This window comes from Caretta caretta, chromosome 2, assembly GCF_965140235.1.
Source record: "Caretta caretta isolate rCarCar2 chromosome 2, rCarCar1.hap1, whole genome shotgun sequence".
Lineage (NCBI taxonomy): Eukaryota > Metazoa > Chordata > Testudines > Cheloniidae > Caretta > Caretta caretta.
Window position 1 is genome coordinate 79,455,257 of NC_134207.1, and position 18,325 is coordinate 79,473,581.

At 41.6% G+C, this 18,325-nt stretch overlaps 1 protein-coding gene and 1 long non-coding RNA gene across 3 annotated transcripts in view; one reads left to right on the top strand and one right to left on the bottom strand.

The window, feature by feature from the left end:
• CDH2 (cadherin 2) overlaps positions 1-18,325 on the top strand; it is a 176,890-nt gene that overhangs the window by 152,319 nt on the left and 6,246 nt on the right. For both annotated transcript variants that reach the window (XM_048840517.2, XM_048840518.2), the window contains exon 15: positions 13,083-13,247. In XM_048840517.2, the coding sequence (XP_048696474.1) occupies positions 13,083-13,247 (165 nt within the window). The remainder of the gene's footprint in view (positions 1-13,082; positions 13,248-18,325) is intronic.
• On the bottom strand, positions 7,429-11,957 carry LOC125632395 (uncharacterized). Its single transcript, XR_007355289.2, has 3 exons — positions 11,867-11,957; positions 9,906-10,018; positions 7,429-7,708 (listed from the first exon to the last, which is right to left on the bottom strand). It is a non-coding gene; the product is annotated as an uncharacterized LOC125632395 (long non-coding RNA).

Sequence of the window (18,325 nt, forward strand, 5' to 3'; positions counted from 1 at the left end):
TGGTTCTTTCTCTAGTTAATAGTAATCTCTTTCAGATTAGCATTGAGGGCAGCATCATGTTATTTTCAGTTTTAGATTTTGTACATAATAGTGATGGTTCTGTGGCAATATTTCATCATTCTGGTTTTTAAAAGAGAGGCAGCCATAGCCTGTATTACAAACTCTGCTTGTATTGCACTTCTTCCCTGTGTCCCAGCACTGGCGAGGGGCATGATTTCTATCCCTTCAGCGCTGATTTATCCTGTGGTAGGCAGAAGGCTAGAGATGAGTGTGAAGGTTACCATGGCCTCACATCAACAGATACATCCTTCTGATGTCAGACAATATCACCACTATATCATAGGCAAATAAATTTAGATTAGCAAGAGAGACTTCCCGGCATAAAGAGGTGATGTTCCATTTAAGATGGGTAGAAAGAGTCCCCTAAGTACTGAAGACAGCTGTTGACTCGCAGGGTGTGGGGGGGAGGGGATGGAGTTGTTTATTTTCCAGTGTTTGTTAATAGGGTCAATGGAGTACAAGACAACAAGCGAGATTGTCAGCTGGTGTAAATTGGCATAGTTCTGTTGACTTCAAAAGCTGAGGATCTAGCCCAACATTTTTATAGGGAAAGAAAATCGTTGCAATCTGAATATTATCCCATACTTATCGCCTGACATTTGCATATCTAGTTTAGGCTTTAGACAAGTTCTGTAGTCGCCCGTCACAGCACTGATTATCAACAGATTACATGACTTTGAGGTTGCCATAGTTAGTAAATGTGATAGGTGTAATAGACAAATGACTGGCACTATGATGCTCTCCCTTGGAATGATGTGCACTCAATTTGTAACCACTACAGTCAGCTCTAAATATCCAAACCTTATACTGACTCAGTGTTAATGCACCTAGCACATGGTGCAACACAGTTGATATATATAGTAATTCATTTTAAAATATAAATCAGGATACTGATGTGGTTTACATGAAGCCACTGGGGTGTTTGACTTGGATATCAAAGTAAATGTTGACCAAATAACATTGAACCATTCCCTTCTTTTCTCATTGTATTAGGTTATATAACAATTTTTCTTTAGTAAGTTAAGTTGATACTCAAATCCCCTGTTAACTCTGGGACCAATTCTGCAATCCTTACTCCTGTTGAATAGCATTTATGCAGTTGGTCCCGTTGAAGTCAGTAGGACTGCTCAGGTGAGTAAGTGCTACTCATCATATGTGTTGCAGGATTTGGACCTATTGTTTTAGACTTATATTTTTGTCTTGCCTACAACCCTCTTCATTTCAAGAGTTTCTAAGTCAATGTTAAGATTTTTCTGAGTATATTTTCCCTTAAGATCTTAGTTCTCTACAAGAGACACTCTTATTCAAAAACTATCTAGAAAGCCTACAGCTCAGATGTGTGTCATCATTTTGATTATAAGAATTATTTTGTGTATGAGAGAGAGAGAGAGAGAGAGAGAGAGAAATCATTCACTAGCATTACTATACTTAGTAGTATTTATTTTAGAGGTGATAATCAGAACATTAAAAATAAAAACAGAATGGACTTGTGCAGGAATGGATCTAATTTCTAAATTGCACATAAAGTATTTGGCATGTTACAGAATGATTAAGCTTATTTATAATTCCTGATAATTAGAAGAACAGACTTGTTCTAGCACTTAAGTCGTGAAATATGCTTGATATTTGAGTAGCCTTCTGAGTTTATCCAGCCAGCTTTTGACTCTTTCTGCTCTCCCCTTTAAAATACCAAAAGAAAATGCACTTAAGGAAATTTTAAGTAATCTCTTCCTAGTTACCTAGATCTTAACAGCTGATCAGTTTTGTGCTGTGGACCCTACTGGTATTTTTCTTGTATATATGAAGATACTGCTTATTTACTGATCAAAGTGTAAACTCCTACTATCATGTTTTATTTTTACCTTCCTATCAGACAAGTGACGTAAAAGGGCTTACCAGATCATTTTCCCTCCTCATTTATCCTTTGTTTTGTGTTAGATAAGATTGTCATTCATTTTATATCGAGTTCTTAATGATAATGATAAACTAACTGCTATAAGCCAGTAGGCATCTCCATTATTATCATTAAAAGGAAATTCCTACTGGGATCAAATTTGCATATTAAAAAATTTGACTTTGTTTTCTGAATGATTACATACAATGCTCATGTGCAGGAATTATTTTCATTCCTTTGTGAACCGTTCCCTAATTATAGAAAAGGTAATGTTTTCTTAATTCCATTACAAAAATCGTTGCAATATATTTTATCCTGTCTAGAATCTGGGGCCTTGTATAGAGCTTTATCTGTAGCTTGGGTTTAACTTTCACTTTTTATTAATTAAAAAAAGATAGCTGGTTCTTTGGTTATCTTAGGAAATTATAAAGTTGTAGTGCTCCAGATAGACTGATAATAAAAACAAATGGGAAAAACCAAGGCAGCAGAAAGTAACAGAAAAGTGAATGGAAAATAAAAAAAGGCGTCAACCATTGGTGAAGCTTCTGCACCACCTATGTAGATCACTGCACTTCCTGAAGCCTGTTGACTTGAGCCACTGTCGGATTCGGCCTGCAAAGTACACCTTGTAGTATCGGGGCCAATATTTTCAGTGTAAACTCCCTTCCAGGTTAGGGTTTGGGGGTGTTTAAGAGGTAACTTAAGCTAAGTGGGTACAACAGCAGAGAAATTCTGCTGAAATTGATTGTTCTTCTAGTGAATGGGTCTGAGCCTTAGAGATTGGTCAAGTCAAATTGCAATATGGAGTGCCTGGGTATGATTCCTAAAAGTCCTACATTTAAAATAAAAGGCAGCTGTGATTCCACACACGGTTACTTGGGCTGTGCATGCAGCTCGGGTAATTGTATATGAAAATAGCTAGCTAGGTGGCCAACTAGACATTTGTGTATGCAGTCATGCAGTTTACACACACAGTCACAGGAATTGTGGACAGTCATATTTGAACTCTTATGAGTTTATTCATGGATCTGAGCATTATCTTGAAAAATTGGCCCTACTTGTGCACTGTGTTTTGTATTTTACAGAGGTCGCTAGCCCGTTCACTTGATTGAGAATCTGGCTTGTGCAGTTATGATACATACTCATGTAGACCAGATCCAGTTCTCTAATTACACACAGTATAATTCACTGATTCACAAGAAAAATCTGTTAAACTCTTGATAATGATTTAAGTAAATACCTTAACATTCAAATATAACCAGAGCAGCTGGTCCAGAACAGGAAGAGTAGGTCGTAGCTGCCCTGTTCATCGGGAGTCTGCAAAAACCTGCAATTCAGACAGAAGGGAACACTACCCAGTCTGAAGACGCTAGTAATAGTCTGTCAGGTTTACCTACCCATTTTTAGATGTTTCGAGCCACAATCAAACACAGCTGGCATTGCCTTTTAGCATTTTTTAAAATTACCTTTGGTTGCTCTCAAAGCCATGACATTGCTTCCACCTTAAGAAAAAACATGGTATATAAAAATCCTCTTTGAGGAAACTTAATCTTGAAAGGTGCCAGTGTTTTGCTGTGCATTTCTCTAATTAGATTAAATTAAATTATAGATGTATTCATGGTGGAACTTCGTGGCACGAGACGCACCTTCTTCTCTGGAGTAGTGTGGAAGGATGCATGTTGACTGTGGCATGTTAGTGGTGTCCCTAGCCCCTGTTTACCAGAAGCTGGGAATGGACAACAGGGGATGGATCGCTGATGATTAGCTGTTCGGTTCATTATCTCTGGAGCCCCTGGTTTTGGCCACTGTTGGAAGACAGGATATTGGGCTAGATGGACGTTTGGTCTGACTATGAGGATACTTCCAGGGGTCCCAGCACAGTGCCTCTTGCTACACTTGTTGCAAAGATGTAGCCTGCACTCTCCAAGACATTCCCCTGTAGGTATATGCTGGTGTGCTGGGGGAAGAGAGGGCAATGTCTCCATCCTACTGAATTAGACAACCTCCCCCACAACTGCTTGACTTGTTCCCCTCTTTCACTCCAAGATATGTAGACAGAATAAAGCATAATTTGGCCAATTTCAGAGCTACAGTCTTCCAAACTCTTAACAGCTTTCAAGTACTGAGCATATCAAAATATTTCCTATTATTTTGTTTTGTTCCAATTTGGATTGCACAGCTGTATCAAATACTTGCTTTGCCCCAATCAATGCAACTGTGTCAGTTTTCACACATTAAATTTGGGATGCACCTGAATACCTGGGAATATAACCTTATACTTTGCTTAATACTATAACCTATATAATGGTGCCTATCCCTATAATTTAAATATGCATGGCTGCAGTCCAATCTTTAAGTTTTACTCAGGAGAACTGATACATTGTAATTGGATTCCCTTCAAATACATCTGTTTTGGGGTTTTTTATTAATGGTAAAATTTCTCCTATCTGTAAATCATTTTGAGATGCTTAGTATGAAGGATGTTGCATAAAAGTACTTTGTATTGTATTCCTGATGCACTTACTGAAACCCAGTTTCGAGTTATATATTCCTTGGCATAATTAGTTTTTTTTCCCACTTGCAGCGGTGTCACATGCTTATTAGAGGGTCAGTTGTTGGTCCTTGAAACTACATAAGAGATTGTTCTTGATAGTATTCACTGAAGACAGTGCCATTTGTTAAACTGAACCACTTTCAAACATTTTTCATTCAGTTATCAGTCAGAGATACGATAACTTGTCAGACAGTTGTGAGACAGAGGCGCTATATGTGCATTGTATATACTTTTTCCCTTCATAATGATAGCATTCCAGACTCTAGTAACCATCAAATGAGAATTTATATGTCTGTCTTTAATTTAGTTTACCATACTTCCCTGATTTAAGGACCTATTAAGCTTAAATATACATGGGCTTCTGGGACCATACAGCTGTTCTGAAATGCAGCATGTACATTAGACGTATCTATTCCAGAAAAAGGTCTGCCCGCTGTCCAAGTAAAATAAATTGGAGGGGCTCAAAGCTTCTGTGTAGTGGCCACTGAGCACCACTATTCCTGATTCCTGGTCTGTCTCCTCATCTCCTGCTGGGATTCTTCAGAAATCCAATGGTGAGAGGGGCGGTTGCTTTTTATAATCACCTTTCCTGCCCTCAATTCGTGATCAAGACCTCATCCCCCAGTGCTGTTATAAGAAGGGAAGTTTCACCTGCTTAGTAGTGAGTTCCTCCTTTCTCTTCCCTTCATTGCCATGAGGGGAAAGTGCCTTCAGTTGGATGTGCCCCCAGCCCAGTCTTCTGTCTCTCAGTGGTATTTGTAATGAGGACATTAGCCAGGGAGAAATTATAGTGACAGCACTCTCTTAGGCCGCTGAGAAGACTTCTGTCTTCCTGTAACTGAACTGCTGAGGGAGCGTGTTTTGTTGCTGTGGGCCAAGTTGAAGCTTTTTTTATTCGTATGTTTACTTACTCTTTTGGAGACAAGTGAACATATCCAGGGGGCCTTCCCCAGTTTCCTGCAATCAGGTTTTGATTCTCACTGACCTAGGTCTTTGGAAGGAAGGTTGAGACTGGATTACAGCTATCCTACACCATGAAAGGGGAGAGGTTTTCAATTTAGGAGTAAGGACTGGTGGGTGACAACTGCCCTGTAGTGTCAGGAGGAAGTTGTTTAGGCACATGTCAAGGGGATAGGGGAGGAACCTCTCTGTTTGGACTGGGGTATACTCTTGGATGAGTGATTTCTGGGGATTGTAAAATGGCATTTTTATCTTATTCTGGTCATTGAGAAATTTGGTATGTGCTTCCAGGTGCTATGGAGTTAGAGATCCAGAAAGGAATCAACTTTGGGGTTTGGACCCTTTTACGCACCTCCTATTTAAGAAGCAGTTAATTTCTGGGGCTTGGCCAGTTGGTTGACATTTAAGATCTGTCTCAGCTGGTGTCTGGGTTCAGGAATGCAAAGCAGGATCTAACAGTGACCCAAATCTCCCCTCAGAGCTCTCCATTGCAAAGTCACCACCATCCATGATTTAAAGGGATATTGTCAGCTTTATTTTTTTTTAAATAGCCTAATTCAGAAATCTCAAGTTTCTGTTAGCACACCCTTTCAATAATACATCCAGATTTTTTTTTCTTTATACCTTTCTTTAAAAAATGAGAGGGAAAAAAGTAAGATTTTTCTGCTTCAGTGCTGATGTTTACAAGGAACTTTTCAGCAAGGCTGAGAAACAATACCAAAGATAACCTGAGCTTCCTGTCTCATGTATCTACAAGACAGTGACAATATACAAAGTGCCACCAAATGCACTAAAAGAACAAACTGAAAAATAGTGAGAAATCATATATTTAGCTAATTTATTTCAGTATTTAGCAGCAATAATAGGCAAAATATTTCCTAGTAAAATGTCATTTTTTTTCAAGTTGGTAGTATAATGTAATCATTTAGGATTTTATTATGGAGATCTGGTTTGATAATTTGGTTGGCACGATATTGGCACAGATTCTTCCAAAGAGGTACTGCAGTGAGCCTGTCCTGGGAGATTGCTGGGAAGGAGATATAGCTTTTTGTATCTGATCTAGTGCAAGAGCTGCCTAGTGTCAGGGCTGGGCTGTGGGTGGCTTGTGTGCACCGGTCAGCTACTAAATTGCAGTCAGGAGATGAGTAGCGGTGTCAGGGTCAAGTTAGGTCAGGATACCTGGAAGTCAGCATCAGGCCCCAAGTTATAGACAGCATGCAAATAGCAGAGTTAGGGACAAACTAGGGTCAGAAGCCAGAGCAAAGAAAGGCCTGGAGCAAAAGCAAACAGGCAATCTGTATTGTTGCTCAGACAGCTCCCCATGATGGCTTCCCAGTTTATAGAGCAGCATAAGCCAACTAGTGGGCTGTCAGAGGCCGCCAATCAGGCCATGCAGAGCGGTACTTCCTGAAGAGCCTAGCTTCATAGGGTCCTCCAGCGGAAACCCAGCCCAAGCTTCCAATGACGATGCAGAAGTATCAGTGGCCTAGAACATCCCAGGTTGTAGTCCTGCTGGTTGTTCTTCAAGTGCTTGCTCATGTTCATTCCATATTAGGTGTGTGTGCTCGCCACATGCACCTGTGCTGGAAGTTTTTCTTTCAGCAGTATCTGTAGGGGACCAGCTCTGGCGCCCTCTGGAGTGGCGCCCGCACGGTGCGATATAAGGGGTGCCGCCGGCTCCCCCCACCCTCAGTTCCTTCTTGCCACCAGTGACGGTGCTGGAATGTCTGCTGCTTTGGCTAGTGTTACCTGTTCTCTGTTCTTGTGAACTTAAATAACCTGTAATTTAGTTGTATATAGTTAGTAGTTAAAATAGTTACCCTTAATTGTAGTTTAGAGTCTTTGTGAGTTCTGAACGGGACTTATCCTGGGGACAGGGCATGTGCTACCTCCAAAAACAAAGACTCAAGGAGGCTGAATCTTTTTGGACGCAAAGTTTATTCATCTTCCAGCCTGCAGTTGATTGTGGCCAACCACCAGGCCCTCCTGGGCCGCTGTGACTTTAACATGTGGCAGACCATGGCCAAGTTCAAGGGTTCCCTTCCTGGAAGGAATTCTGAGTGATCCTCGGTGAAGGCACGGCCAGGGTGGCCTTCCAGGCAGCATCTGACGCAGCGGACTCTGCCACCCACTCCATGGGCTCCGCCCTCTCCATGTGGCACGCTTTCTGCCTGCTCCTCTCAGGCTTATCCAGTGAAGCTCAGCAGTCAATGCAGGACCTTCCCTTCAACGGCCAGACCCTGTTTGCAGAACAGACAGCAAGCTGCATGGTTTAAAGGACTCCCTTACCACCCTGAAAACTCTGGGGCTTTATGTCCCAGGTCAGACGTGTAAGCGGTTCAAGCCGCAGCAGCCTCAGGGACAAGAGAGCCAATCTTGGCAGGACCTGCCTCACAAGAAAGCCAAAGGCTACAAACGCCGTCCGAGCCACACTCCTCCACTCTCTGCTCAGTCGGGCTCAACCCGAAACAAGCAGGGGGCCAAACGATCATTTTGAGGGTGTGCCCGAAGGCAACCTACCAGACCAGTGGTCGGAAACTTGTGGACTGCATACAGCCCATCAGGGTAATCCGGGCCATGAACAGTGTTTACATTGATCGTCCATAGGCACGGTCGCCTGCAGCTCCCAGTGGCCATTGTTCACCATTCCCGGCCAATGGGAGCTGCAGGAAGCAGCACAGGCTGCAAGGACTTGCTGGTTGCCACTTATCACAGCTCCCATTGGCTAGGAACGGCGAACCGCAGCCACTGGGAGGTGCAGGTGGCCTTGCCTGCGGACGGTCAATGTAAACACTGTCTCACGGCCCACCAGCAGATTATCCTGATGGGCTGCGTGCAGGTCGCAGGTTGCCCCCCACTGCAGCAGGCTATTCCCTGGATCCATCTTCCCCGTTTTTTATACCTTTCTGTGAAATCCTACTCGCCTCCATTGGTACTGCTTGGGAGTCATCTAATACGGAATGGACATGAGCAAGCACTTGAAGAAGAAAAGGCAGTTACCTTTTTCCGTTACTGTTCTTCAAGATGTGTTGCTTATGTCCATTCCATGACCTGCCCTCCTTTCCCACTGCTGGAGTTCCGGCAAGAAGGAACTGAGGGATGGGGGAACCGGTGGTACCCCTTATACCGCGCCATGCGGGCACCACTCCAGGGGGCGCCAGAGCTAGTCCCCTACGGATACTACTGAGAGAAAAACTTCCAGCACCAGTGCACATGGCGAGCACACACCTAACATGGCATGGACATGAGCAACACATCTCAAAGAACACCAGTTATGGAAAAAGTTAGCTGTCTTTTCTTACACCTAGTCACAAAGTATGGTTAATTTGATCTACCTGATGTGAAATTCCCTGGGAGGGACTAAAATTTGAGAGCTGCTGGAGATTGAGCTAGACAGAAGAAGAAGATGATACTGGTAAGTAAAGGGAGCCTCTGAGGATATGTCTACACAGCCCATGGCAGCAAATCTCTCAGCCTAGGTCAGCAGACTCAGGCTTGCAGGGCTCATGCTAGAACTCTAAGAACAGCTGAGTAGATAGTGTGTTGATTAGACTCAGGCTCTGAAGCCTGCCCCCCTCAAGAGGCGTCAGAGCCTGAGCTCCGGCCAAAGCCGCAACTTCAAAGTGCTGTTTATAGATGTACTCTTAGAGCACTAATGCGAGCCGTTCAGGCCTGAGGCCGTCAGCCTGGGCTGTGAAGAGGTGCCCTGAAAGATTTGGCAGGCATTGCCTGCTGCCTTTGCTGATCGATTTCCAGCCTCGTTCGTCATATTCGGAAACAAGGGCCAAACAGTGATTTGGCTGCATGTTTAAAGAGGGAAAGAGGAAATGTCTTAAATAGTCAGGACCCAAACTATATAGGGCTTTCTAGATTAATATCAACTCCATGAATGCAAAAAGGAAGCCAGTGCAATACATGCAGCACATGGGGTATGTGCTAAACACTGATTGCACTACTAAATAGATAGCCCATCATTTTCTGCGCTACACGAAGCTCAGGAGCCGTTTTCAAGGATAGTCCTAAACAGCATGTGCTAAAACAGTTAACCCCAGAGGGTGTCATAGAGATTCATGGCACAACATAGAGAAAGACACATCAAGCTATGGTGGCTGGGTAAAAAGCACTGACTCACTGTTTTTACCTGTGATTCCAAAAGTATACTGACGTCTACCATTTCCCCTCATTCAAAAAGTAGAATTGGTTTTAGACAGAAAGTTCTTGGTGTCGGGTTCTCCACTCCGGAATTCACATCTGTCGTCTGGTTTCCAGAACTCCATGTCAAAGTATAATAAGGCCCATCTCTTTTCTCAATCTTTGGGCCAATTTAGAATTATTTTGGTGGAGTGGTCAGGATCCTACCCATGGCTCTCTGATAAATATTTTAATGACGTTTTAATGATATCAGAGAATAAATGCTATAATAGGCACAATACATACCTTGGTGAATGCCGTCCCTGATAATGACATTCCTGTGAGACAGTTTCAATAGCTGGAAAACAAGGCAGGGGAGTATCATAGACTGAGCTCTGAGAACCAACAGGTCTAGGTGGCTGTGTAAAGACAAACTTGGCATTAGTAGAACTCACTTGCAATAGAAGGTAACCTCCATAGCTGTAGAGACCAGGAATATTTACAAACTTACCAAAAAAGAGTGCTACCATATTTAAATTATTGTGCCTGACTTGTTTGTTCTTGCTGTATGATTGTTGTTCAAAAATGCCTTTTTTTAACATCATTATAAAAATTGATTGGGCCTCACAGTTGTATTAAATTGGTTATTAACCATATTTCCTCGAGTGCGTCCTCATGAAATGCTGAGTACAAAAATCAAGAAATTGTTTTCATTCCTCTCTGTTGATGTTTTCCACATTTGTCTTTCATGAGGGTGTGGGAAGTATATTTAGAGTCTGTTTTCATAATTTCTAAAAATTTAAATCAAAATTCTGCTTTGTCTTTCCTTGAATTTTCTGATACGACATGTCGCTAAACTATTTTGGATTATTTTACTTAATAGAGGGAAAGGATGAAGAGCTCTTTCTTCCTTTTGTACACCTTTCATCAGTTCTTACATTGTATTGACCTCACATACTGTTTAGTAGAGACTGCTTTATTATTCTCTTTTGTGTATTGAGCACTTTAAAGAGGAAGAGTTTACCAGCTAATTCAAAAACAGGCAATAAATTTTGAATGTATGCAATTCCATTCCCAGAGCTCATCAATGCTATTCCACCTTTTTAACTACATATTTATGGCCATCAAAAAGTCTCAATCCCAAAGCTGAGGAACAGTAACAAATTTTGGGATGGAGAGTGCAAATGACAATTTGTTACAATTCTCCCAAATTTTACTGCTATCAGCAAACCTGTTCACCCACCCATCTGCATGACCCCTTTTATTACAAAGTAACATTTTCAAAAACACCCTATGTCACATTTTCTGAAGTGCCTTTCATGAGACCCACTACATACAGAGAGCTCCAATTCTAAATAATAATCTTTACTAGGCCAACTCTATGTGGAAAAGTAATGTTAAATGATATTATGGGATTTTCAACATTCCCAATAAATGCAGTTGGTATTGTTTAACTCCTTACATCTTCCTCTGAAACTACCTTCAGGACCATAATTTTAAAAAACAATCTTTATATTTAATTGAGATGATAGCCAGACATGGCATAGTCCTGGTCTAAATATTCATGGGCCAGATCCTGATCCCCACGTCAGTGTGCAAAGCATCCAGAAAGTCAATGGATCCAACTCCATGAGGAGTTCGTCTATACAGGGGACACTCTCTGATGGCAGAGGACCACCACATCAGCTCCTACACTCCCCACAACCCAAGTCCCAGCATAGGGGGTGTCAGGGTTCCTTCCCCACTCTGAACTCTAGGGTACACATGTGGGGACCCGCATGAAAGACCCCCTAAGCTTATTCTTACCAGCTTAGGTTAAAACTTCCCCAAGTTACAAACTTTGCCTTGTCTTTGAACAGTATGCTGCCACCACCAAGCGTTTTAAAATAAGAACAGGGAAAGAGACCACTTGGAGACATCTTCCCCACAAAATATCACCCCATGCCCTACACACCCCCTTTCCTGGGGAGGCTTGAGTATAATATCCTAACCAATTGGTTACAGAATCATCAAAGACCCAAACCCCTGGATCTTGGAACAATGAAAAAATCAGTCAGGTTCTTAAAAGAAAGATTTTATGAAAGAAAGAAAGGAAGGAAGGAAAGAAGGTTAAAATCAGGATGGAAAGGGTATTCAGATTCAAAACACAGAGGATCCCCTTCTGGGAAAAACCTTAAAGTTACAGAAAACAGGAATAAACCTCCCTCTTAACACAGGGAAAATTCACATAAAACAAAAGATAAACTAATCCGCCTTGCCTGGCTTACCTATACTGGTTACAATATTGAGACTTGGATTAGGATGCGTTGGAGAAGATGGATTTCTGTCTGGCCTCTCTCAGTCCCAAGAGAAAACAACCACATAAACAAAGAGCACAAACAAAAGCCTTTCCCCACCCAAGATTTGAAAGTATCTCGTTCCCTTATTGGTCCTTTGTGTCAGGTGCCAGCCAGGTTAGCTGAGCTTCTTAACCCTTTACAGGTAACAGGATGTTGCCTCTGGCCAGGAGGGATTTTATAGCACTGTATACAGAAAGGTGATTACCCTTCCCTTTATATTTATGACGGGGCATGTCTCGGAAAATGTGGGCGTGAATGGCTGGGTGACCCCTGGCTGCTGGAATGACCCGTGGAGCAGTGGCCAGCTGGCATAATGTAGAGCAGCCTTAAGGTTATGCTACTTATATACCAGGGACTGGCCGGGCATCCACCTGCTGGGCACTATTCAGATGCAGCCCAGGATGGGGATTTATATTTTAAATCTATAGATATTTAACTAATGAAAGATTTTTTTTTCTTCCGTTGACATGGAATTCATAATGCTATGCTCGTGTCATCAATCAGCCAGAGTTCTGAATCTGCAGAATCAAGTACTTAATGATCAGATCCAAGAGTAATCTCCAGAAAGTGCTTAGAATTAAGGCCAAATCTGAGAAGTTTTGTACTTTTCATGACATTTTCCCCCTTTAGCTTTCCTGTTATGGAAGTCACATGAAATCAGCAAGCAGTCTTAAACTCAGTCTTGGAAGGTATTATAAAACTGCAGCACTCTGCACTTGCGTATGTCTCAGAATGAGGGCGTCTGGCATTTATTTGGTTTGAAAAATACAGGTCAGATCTGGCATCTGTGCTACATGCTGTAAATCAGCATTTACTAGGCAAATTGTTCAGTCGCTTAATAGAGCTACTCCAAATCTTTGTTTCTCAATGGAAAATTGATGAGATGCACTACAAAGCTGATGACATATAGACATTTGATATGGTATTGCGAAGGTAGACACGGGGTATAAAAGAAATGATGGTTTTCTTCATTATTCATGAATGTAAATGGCCGATTTCCATTAGGATAGCTGCAGAATCATTCTCAATAAATGTTATGATTTGCAAGGTATGTCTTTTGCTGAATATGTGCTTTTTATTTTATTTTCCTATAAAAATTGTTGAAAAATCTCTGGACCCATTTTCTTTGTTTCCTTCTTTTCAGGACTATGATTTAAGTCAGCTTCAGCAACCCGATACCATAGAACCAGATGCCATCAAACCTGTGGGGATCAGACGGCTCGATGAAAGACCAATCCATGCAGAACCTCAGTACCCAGTCAGATCAGCTGCTCCTCATCCTGGGGATATCGGGGACTTCATTAACGAGGTAAAGGAGAAAAAATAGTTTCCTTGTAGGATCCGATAGGCTTTTATATGTTGCTAATTGCACTCTGCATGAATAGCTGTTATATTTGGAACATAATAACTTTTTAAAACTTGCTTATACAATTAAAATGACCTTGGAAGATAGAAATAAATATGGCCTTTTTAAGTGCAGATAAATTTAATTAACTCATTCAAATAGAAAGGGAAGATATGTCAATTAACTTTTGTACATTTGTATTAATTGCATTCATACTGTGTTATCAGCCTTAACCACAATATCTCCAAGAGGGATTATACCATGGGTTCCGAGTAATAAACAGACTAACAAAATTATAATTTAGCCTAAAATCATTTATTAATGCAGATTAATTTAATAATGGAAGAATTTCATTTTGATTTTCCTCACATATTACCCTTTGAATCCAGATAATAGTGGAAATTCAATGCCTTGAAAAAGACCAAAAGAGTTCCAGCAAACAAGATTAGTGAGTAGGGCAGCTAAATTAAATGTTATATAAGTGCTTTAAGTACTTTCCTCGTCTGAGAGTTTTTAAGAGGCTCTGCGCCTTTTTGATTCTTGCAAAGTAACAAAAAGATAATTGACAGTGAATGAAGATTAAGAATTTACTTTAAAAGATATTTTCAGTTATGAAAAAAATATTTGCCTACAAACATTTTTTTAAATTATTGTTATCGTTGTCCAAATGTTCGGGTATATTTAAGTCATTTGTTTTGTGAAACTTAAAATGTGAGACATTTCAGTGTGTTCTTTATGCTTATTACTTTGGGCAGAAGAAATATTAAAGAATAGCTTGTCATTTATATTCTCTGATTTTCTCAAGTCTTTGTTACCTGAATAAACAATTTAAGGTGACTGGTGAATGGAGCTAGGAAAATTTTACAGAAATACTCTTGTGAATATTTGAATTTTTTAACAAAATCCCTGTTGGGATGTTCATACCTCTTTTGTGCTTGCTAGAATATTTGTTGGATGCAACAAGATTACTCCCAGGAATGAACGCAGAGACCTCCATTTCTAAGTAACCATTGAGAGAATATTAGTATTTACTTTCAATGAGCATTCAAAATCTGCATTAGAAATCTGATTCTGAGAGTAGCATTCTTTGAATCAGGGCAGAAACCAACCATGTGACAAGGTGGCCAGTCACACAGCTAACATTTCAAATAATAAATATCTGAGAAGATCACAATCTGCTTTTGGACAGTATGGAATCAAGAGGGGGAAAAGGTGACATTCATCATGGGTCCCTTGTTTCCATCCCCTCTCTGGGGATGGTTCTAACTTCCTTGCACAGCCAAACAAGGGCTATTGATGGTCTAGCTCCATTTTAAGTATTTCTTACATATTATTTATCCAGCTGTTCTTGTGACATAGTTTCTGCGTGCTGTACAATGATGTTATACTATCCAGTCATGATTTATTGTGAATGTGGACATGCTGAGCCATGGAAAAGGGAAATCGAGGCAGGAGACTACCTTCAAGGCACCTTCTCCTCGTGGCCTCAGATTGGCTGTGCAAGTGGTTGCCTGCCTTGAATTCCCTCTTCTGGTGATTTCTGCCCAGGGATGGATTGCCTGCCTGCACCCTCCTTCATAAAGTCATGTGGTGGCCCTGGGTGGGTGCCCTTCTGCAGCAGGCCACAGCATGACTGGACTGCCTTCCTTATTTGCCTCTCACATGATGGAGTCCCCAGTAACTTCACACAAGCTCTTCACGTATAAATAGCTCTTCTCCAAGGTTAATTTATTTCAGAAGTCCAATATATGAAGAACCATAATCCAGAATTCCCCAGCACAATCCAAACATCAAGTCTTTCAAGGCCCAACAGTCCATCAACAGACTAAGTACAGCTCCGGCATCCACCTCACTCCAGCTCTAAAGTACAGCTTCAGCGTCTCTTGCCTCGCTTAGACTTTCAGATACTTTCTGGTGTCTCTCACCACTCCTCACACCAACCCCACTAGTGGGGTGCTTCTCTACCTTGTTTCCTTCCTGGGTAGGGTTCCAGTACTTGCCCAGAAATACCAGCGAGCTGACCCCTCCGTCGATCCCCAGACTCGACCCTCTCTGGCCCTCTGGCTTCAGCTCTCTTGCTGAAAGAGCCAGCAGACACCTCCCTCTGTTGCTATCTCTGGCTCTCTGGCCTGGGGACATTTGTAGGTGACCCCCTGGCAGCCTTCCTGCCTTCCGCTTTCACCAGCTCCACTGGTCCCTGTATTAGGGGCTTCCCCTCCCTGAAGCTCTGAGCTCTTTCTCCTCTCAGAACTCTGGATTCTCTCTTTCTCTCTAAGGACTCAGCATTCTAAACTCTCCCTTGCCTTTGGAGTGTCTCTCATTTCTAATTTCTAGGGACATTACACCAAACTAGGGCGCACCTGGATTGGAACAGGAGAGCTGGGCCCAATTCCATTTAAGGGGCCAGCTACCCAGTTACAATTATGCTTCACTGTTATGCTTTTATTTTTACTTTGCAATATAGGGAGCTGTTCCAGCAAACCCTTACTCACATGAGTAAACTTCTACAGATGTAAGTGGTACCGTTGACTGCTACATACGTAAGGGTTGGTAGACTGATCCTTGAATATGTAATAAATTTCAGAAACACATCATTTTATTTTTAAGAAGTCTTTATTTCAGTTACTTTTCTGATGCTGAAAGGCTTTTTTTAAACCATTTAGACTCAAGTTTTCAGCACCTTTCTTTTGCAATCCTCACTGCAGTGCATCATTCTAGCACATGGCATCCCCCGTCAGCCATAAACAATGAACTACACCTCTTCCTTGTGGAAGCTGGGGACAGTCCAGTGTTGTTGCAGGGGCTCTTCAGACTAAGCCATGCCCCTCATGACCATCTGCCTCAGGTTTTGCCTGTTGAAAAAGTTGGAGGTTTGGCTTCTCCTGAACAATTGTATTATAATTTCAATTTTAATTTATGTTTCAGCAGTGGGAAGTCTCTTTCTGTTCACAACACACTTAATGTTTTATTTAGCAAAGCCTCAGGTGCTCATAAGTCTTTCCTTAAGTACTCAAATGGATGTTAATGAGCTTGGAAAGCAGGAAGATGTCTTTTCAGGTGGTTCCCAGGGCCCCATGGCAAGCTCTTTGTCCAGTCAGGGTATTGCAGCCTCACACCCATTTGCGCAGGGCAGCAGTCACACATGAGAATCTACAACAAAAGAGTTCCCTTCTCCCCCCGGCAGTGCTTCTGAGGAGGGCAAGATCTCTGCATCCGGCGATGACCTGGAAAGCCATACACTCAGGTTTTTCCCCTAGTGCTTTAATACTACAATTGCAAGGCAGTAAAACAGGCAAAATGAAAGAAGAAGGTCCCAAAATTAAGGGGAAATATCTTCCCACGAAACAAAATTAGATGTTTCCCCTACTTTCCTCCTTGGAGGACATGGCAGGTTCCAAATGGGAAGTCCCAGTTAAAATTAAAATGTTAAATAAAATCATAAAAATCTCATACATTTACATGAAGTACAACAGGACCCTAAAGTTAGAACAGGAGTAGCCTCACACAGACTTATATACAAAAAATCACTGAGACTTTAAGACAAAAGACACCTTGTAGGGAGTTCTTTGAAGCCCTCATCACCAGCCATGTAGATAGTGGTAGCAATCACAGACGTTGCAGGATCAGCAACTTTACAAGGTGTGGATCTAAAGATCAAAAGGATTCCTTGTCATTATTGAGGAAAATATATTTATGGTAGCCCGGTGGCTTATTGGCCTCAGAGAATTATTCTCGCTTTGTGCAAATTTGACTGGGTTCAGATTTTGGACAGGTACACCCAAAGTTTATGTAAATTATGGGTCTTAATGTGATTTGCTTCAAGAGCAAGGTCTCCAGTTCAGTGGCTACAAGGAAGTGGTGCCTACATCCATGGACAGCAGACAGTCATCAGCATGGATACTCTGCACATTCAAGTCACAGGTGAAAAGCTGTTGGGAAATTAGCAGCAAAGAATGCAAAAGGGCTTAAACTCTCTAAACCAGAATTGGCAACACAGTCCCTTTGTCCCTACCAGCACCTAAAAAATGTCTCTGGAATGGAACTTGGTCATGTGCATTTGCATACGGGAGCTTCGAATTTCTATACAAGCCTCTTCTTTTAATTCTACCGTCTGCGCTGAGAATTTTACAAAAATGCTGGTAGTGCAAGTCAGAAGACCAGCCACACTGGGTCAGACCACTGGCCCATCTAGCCCAGTATCCTGTCTTCTGACAGTGGCCAATGCCAGGTGCTTCAAAGGGAATGAACAGAATAAATAATGATCAAGTGATCCATCCCCTGTCATCCACTCCCAGCTTCTGGCAGTCAGAGGCTAGGGACACCAAGAGCATGAGGTTGTATCCCTGCCCACCCTGGCTAGTAGCCATTAGTGGACCAAATCCTCCATGAACTTATCTAGTTCTTTTTTTGAACCCTGTTATAGTTCAGGCCTTCACAACATCCTCTGGCAACAAGTTCCACAGGGTGACTGTGCGTTGTGTGAAGAAACTCTTCCTTTTGTTTGTTTTAATTATTAATTTCATTGGGTGACCCCTGGTTCTTATGTTGTGAGAAGGAGTAAATAACACTTCCTTATTCACTTTCTCCACACCGGTCATGATTTGATAGACCTTTATCATTGCCCCCTTAGCCATCTCTTTTCCAAGCTGAGCAGTCCTAGTCTTTTTAATCTCTCCTCATATGGAAGATTTCCCACCCCCTTAATCATTTTTGTTGCCCTTCTCTGTATGTTTCCATTTCTAATGTATCTTTTTTGAGATGGCCCAAATTACTCAAGTGATACGCAAGGAACTTGATGAGGAATATGTAACTGAATATGCTGGACCATCCTAATGACCTGGCAGTTAAAAACAACTGTTAAAATATGCAATGCTGTTAAAACAATCAAGCATTTTGAAAATATTTATACAGTTATGCTTAATAGCTAACCACTTTCCAAAAAGAAAAGAATTCCAGTTGTGACTTAGTTATAATATGGTTTGCAGGCATAACAAAAATTACCACAGGGACTTGCTTGCTTTGTCTGTTTCAGTGGATAGATA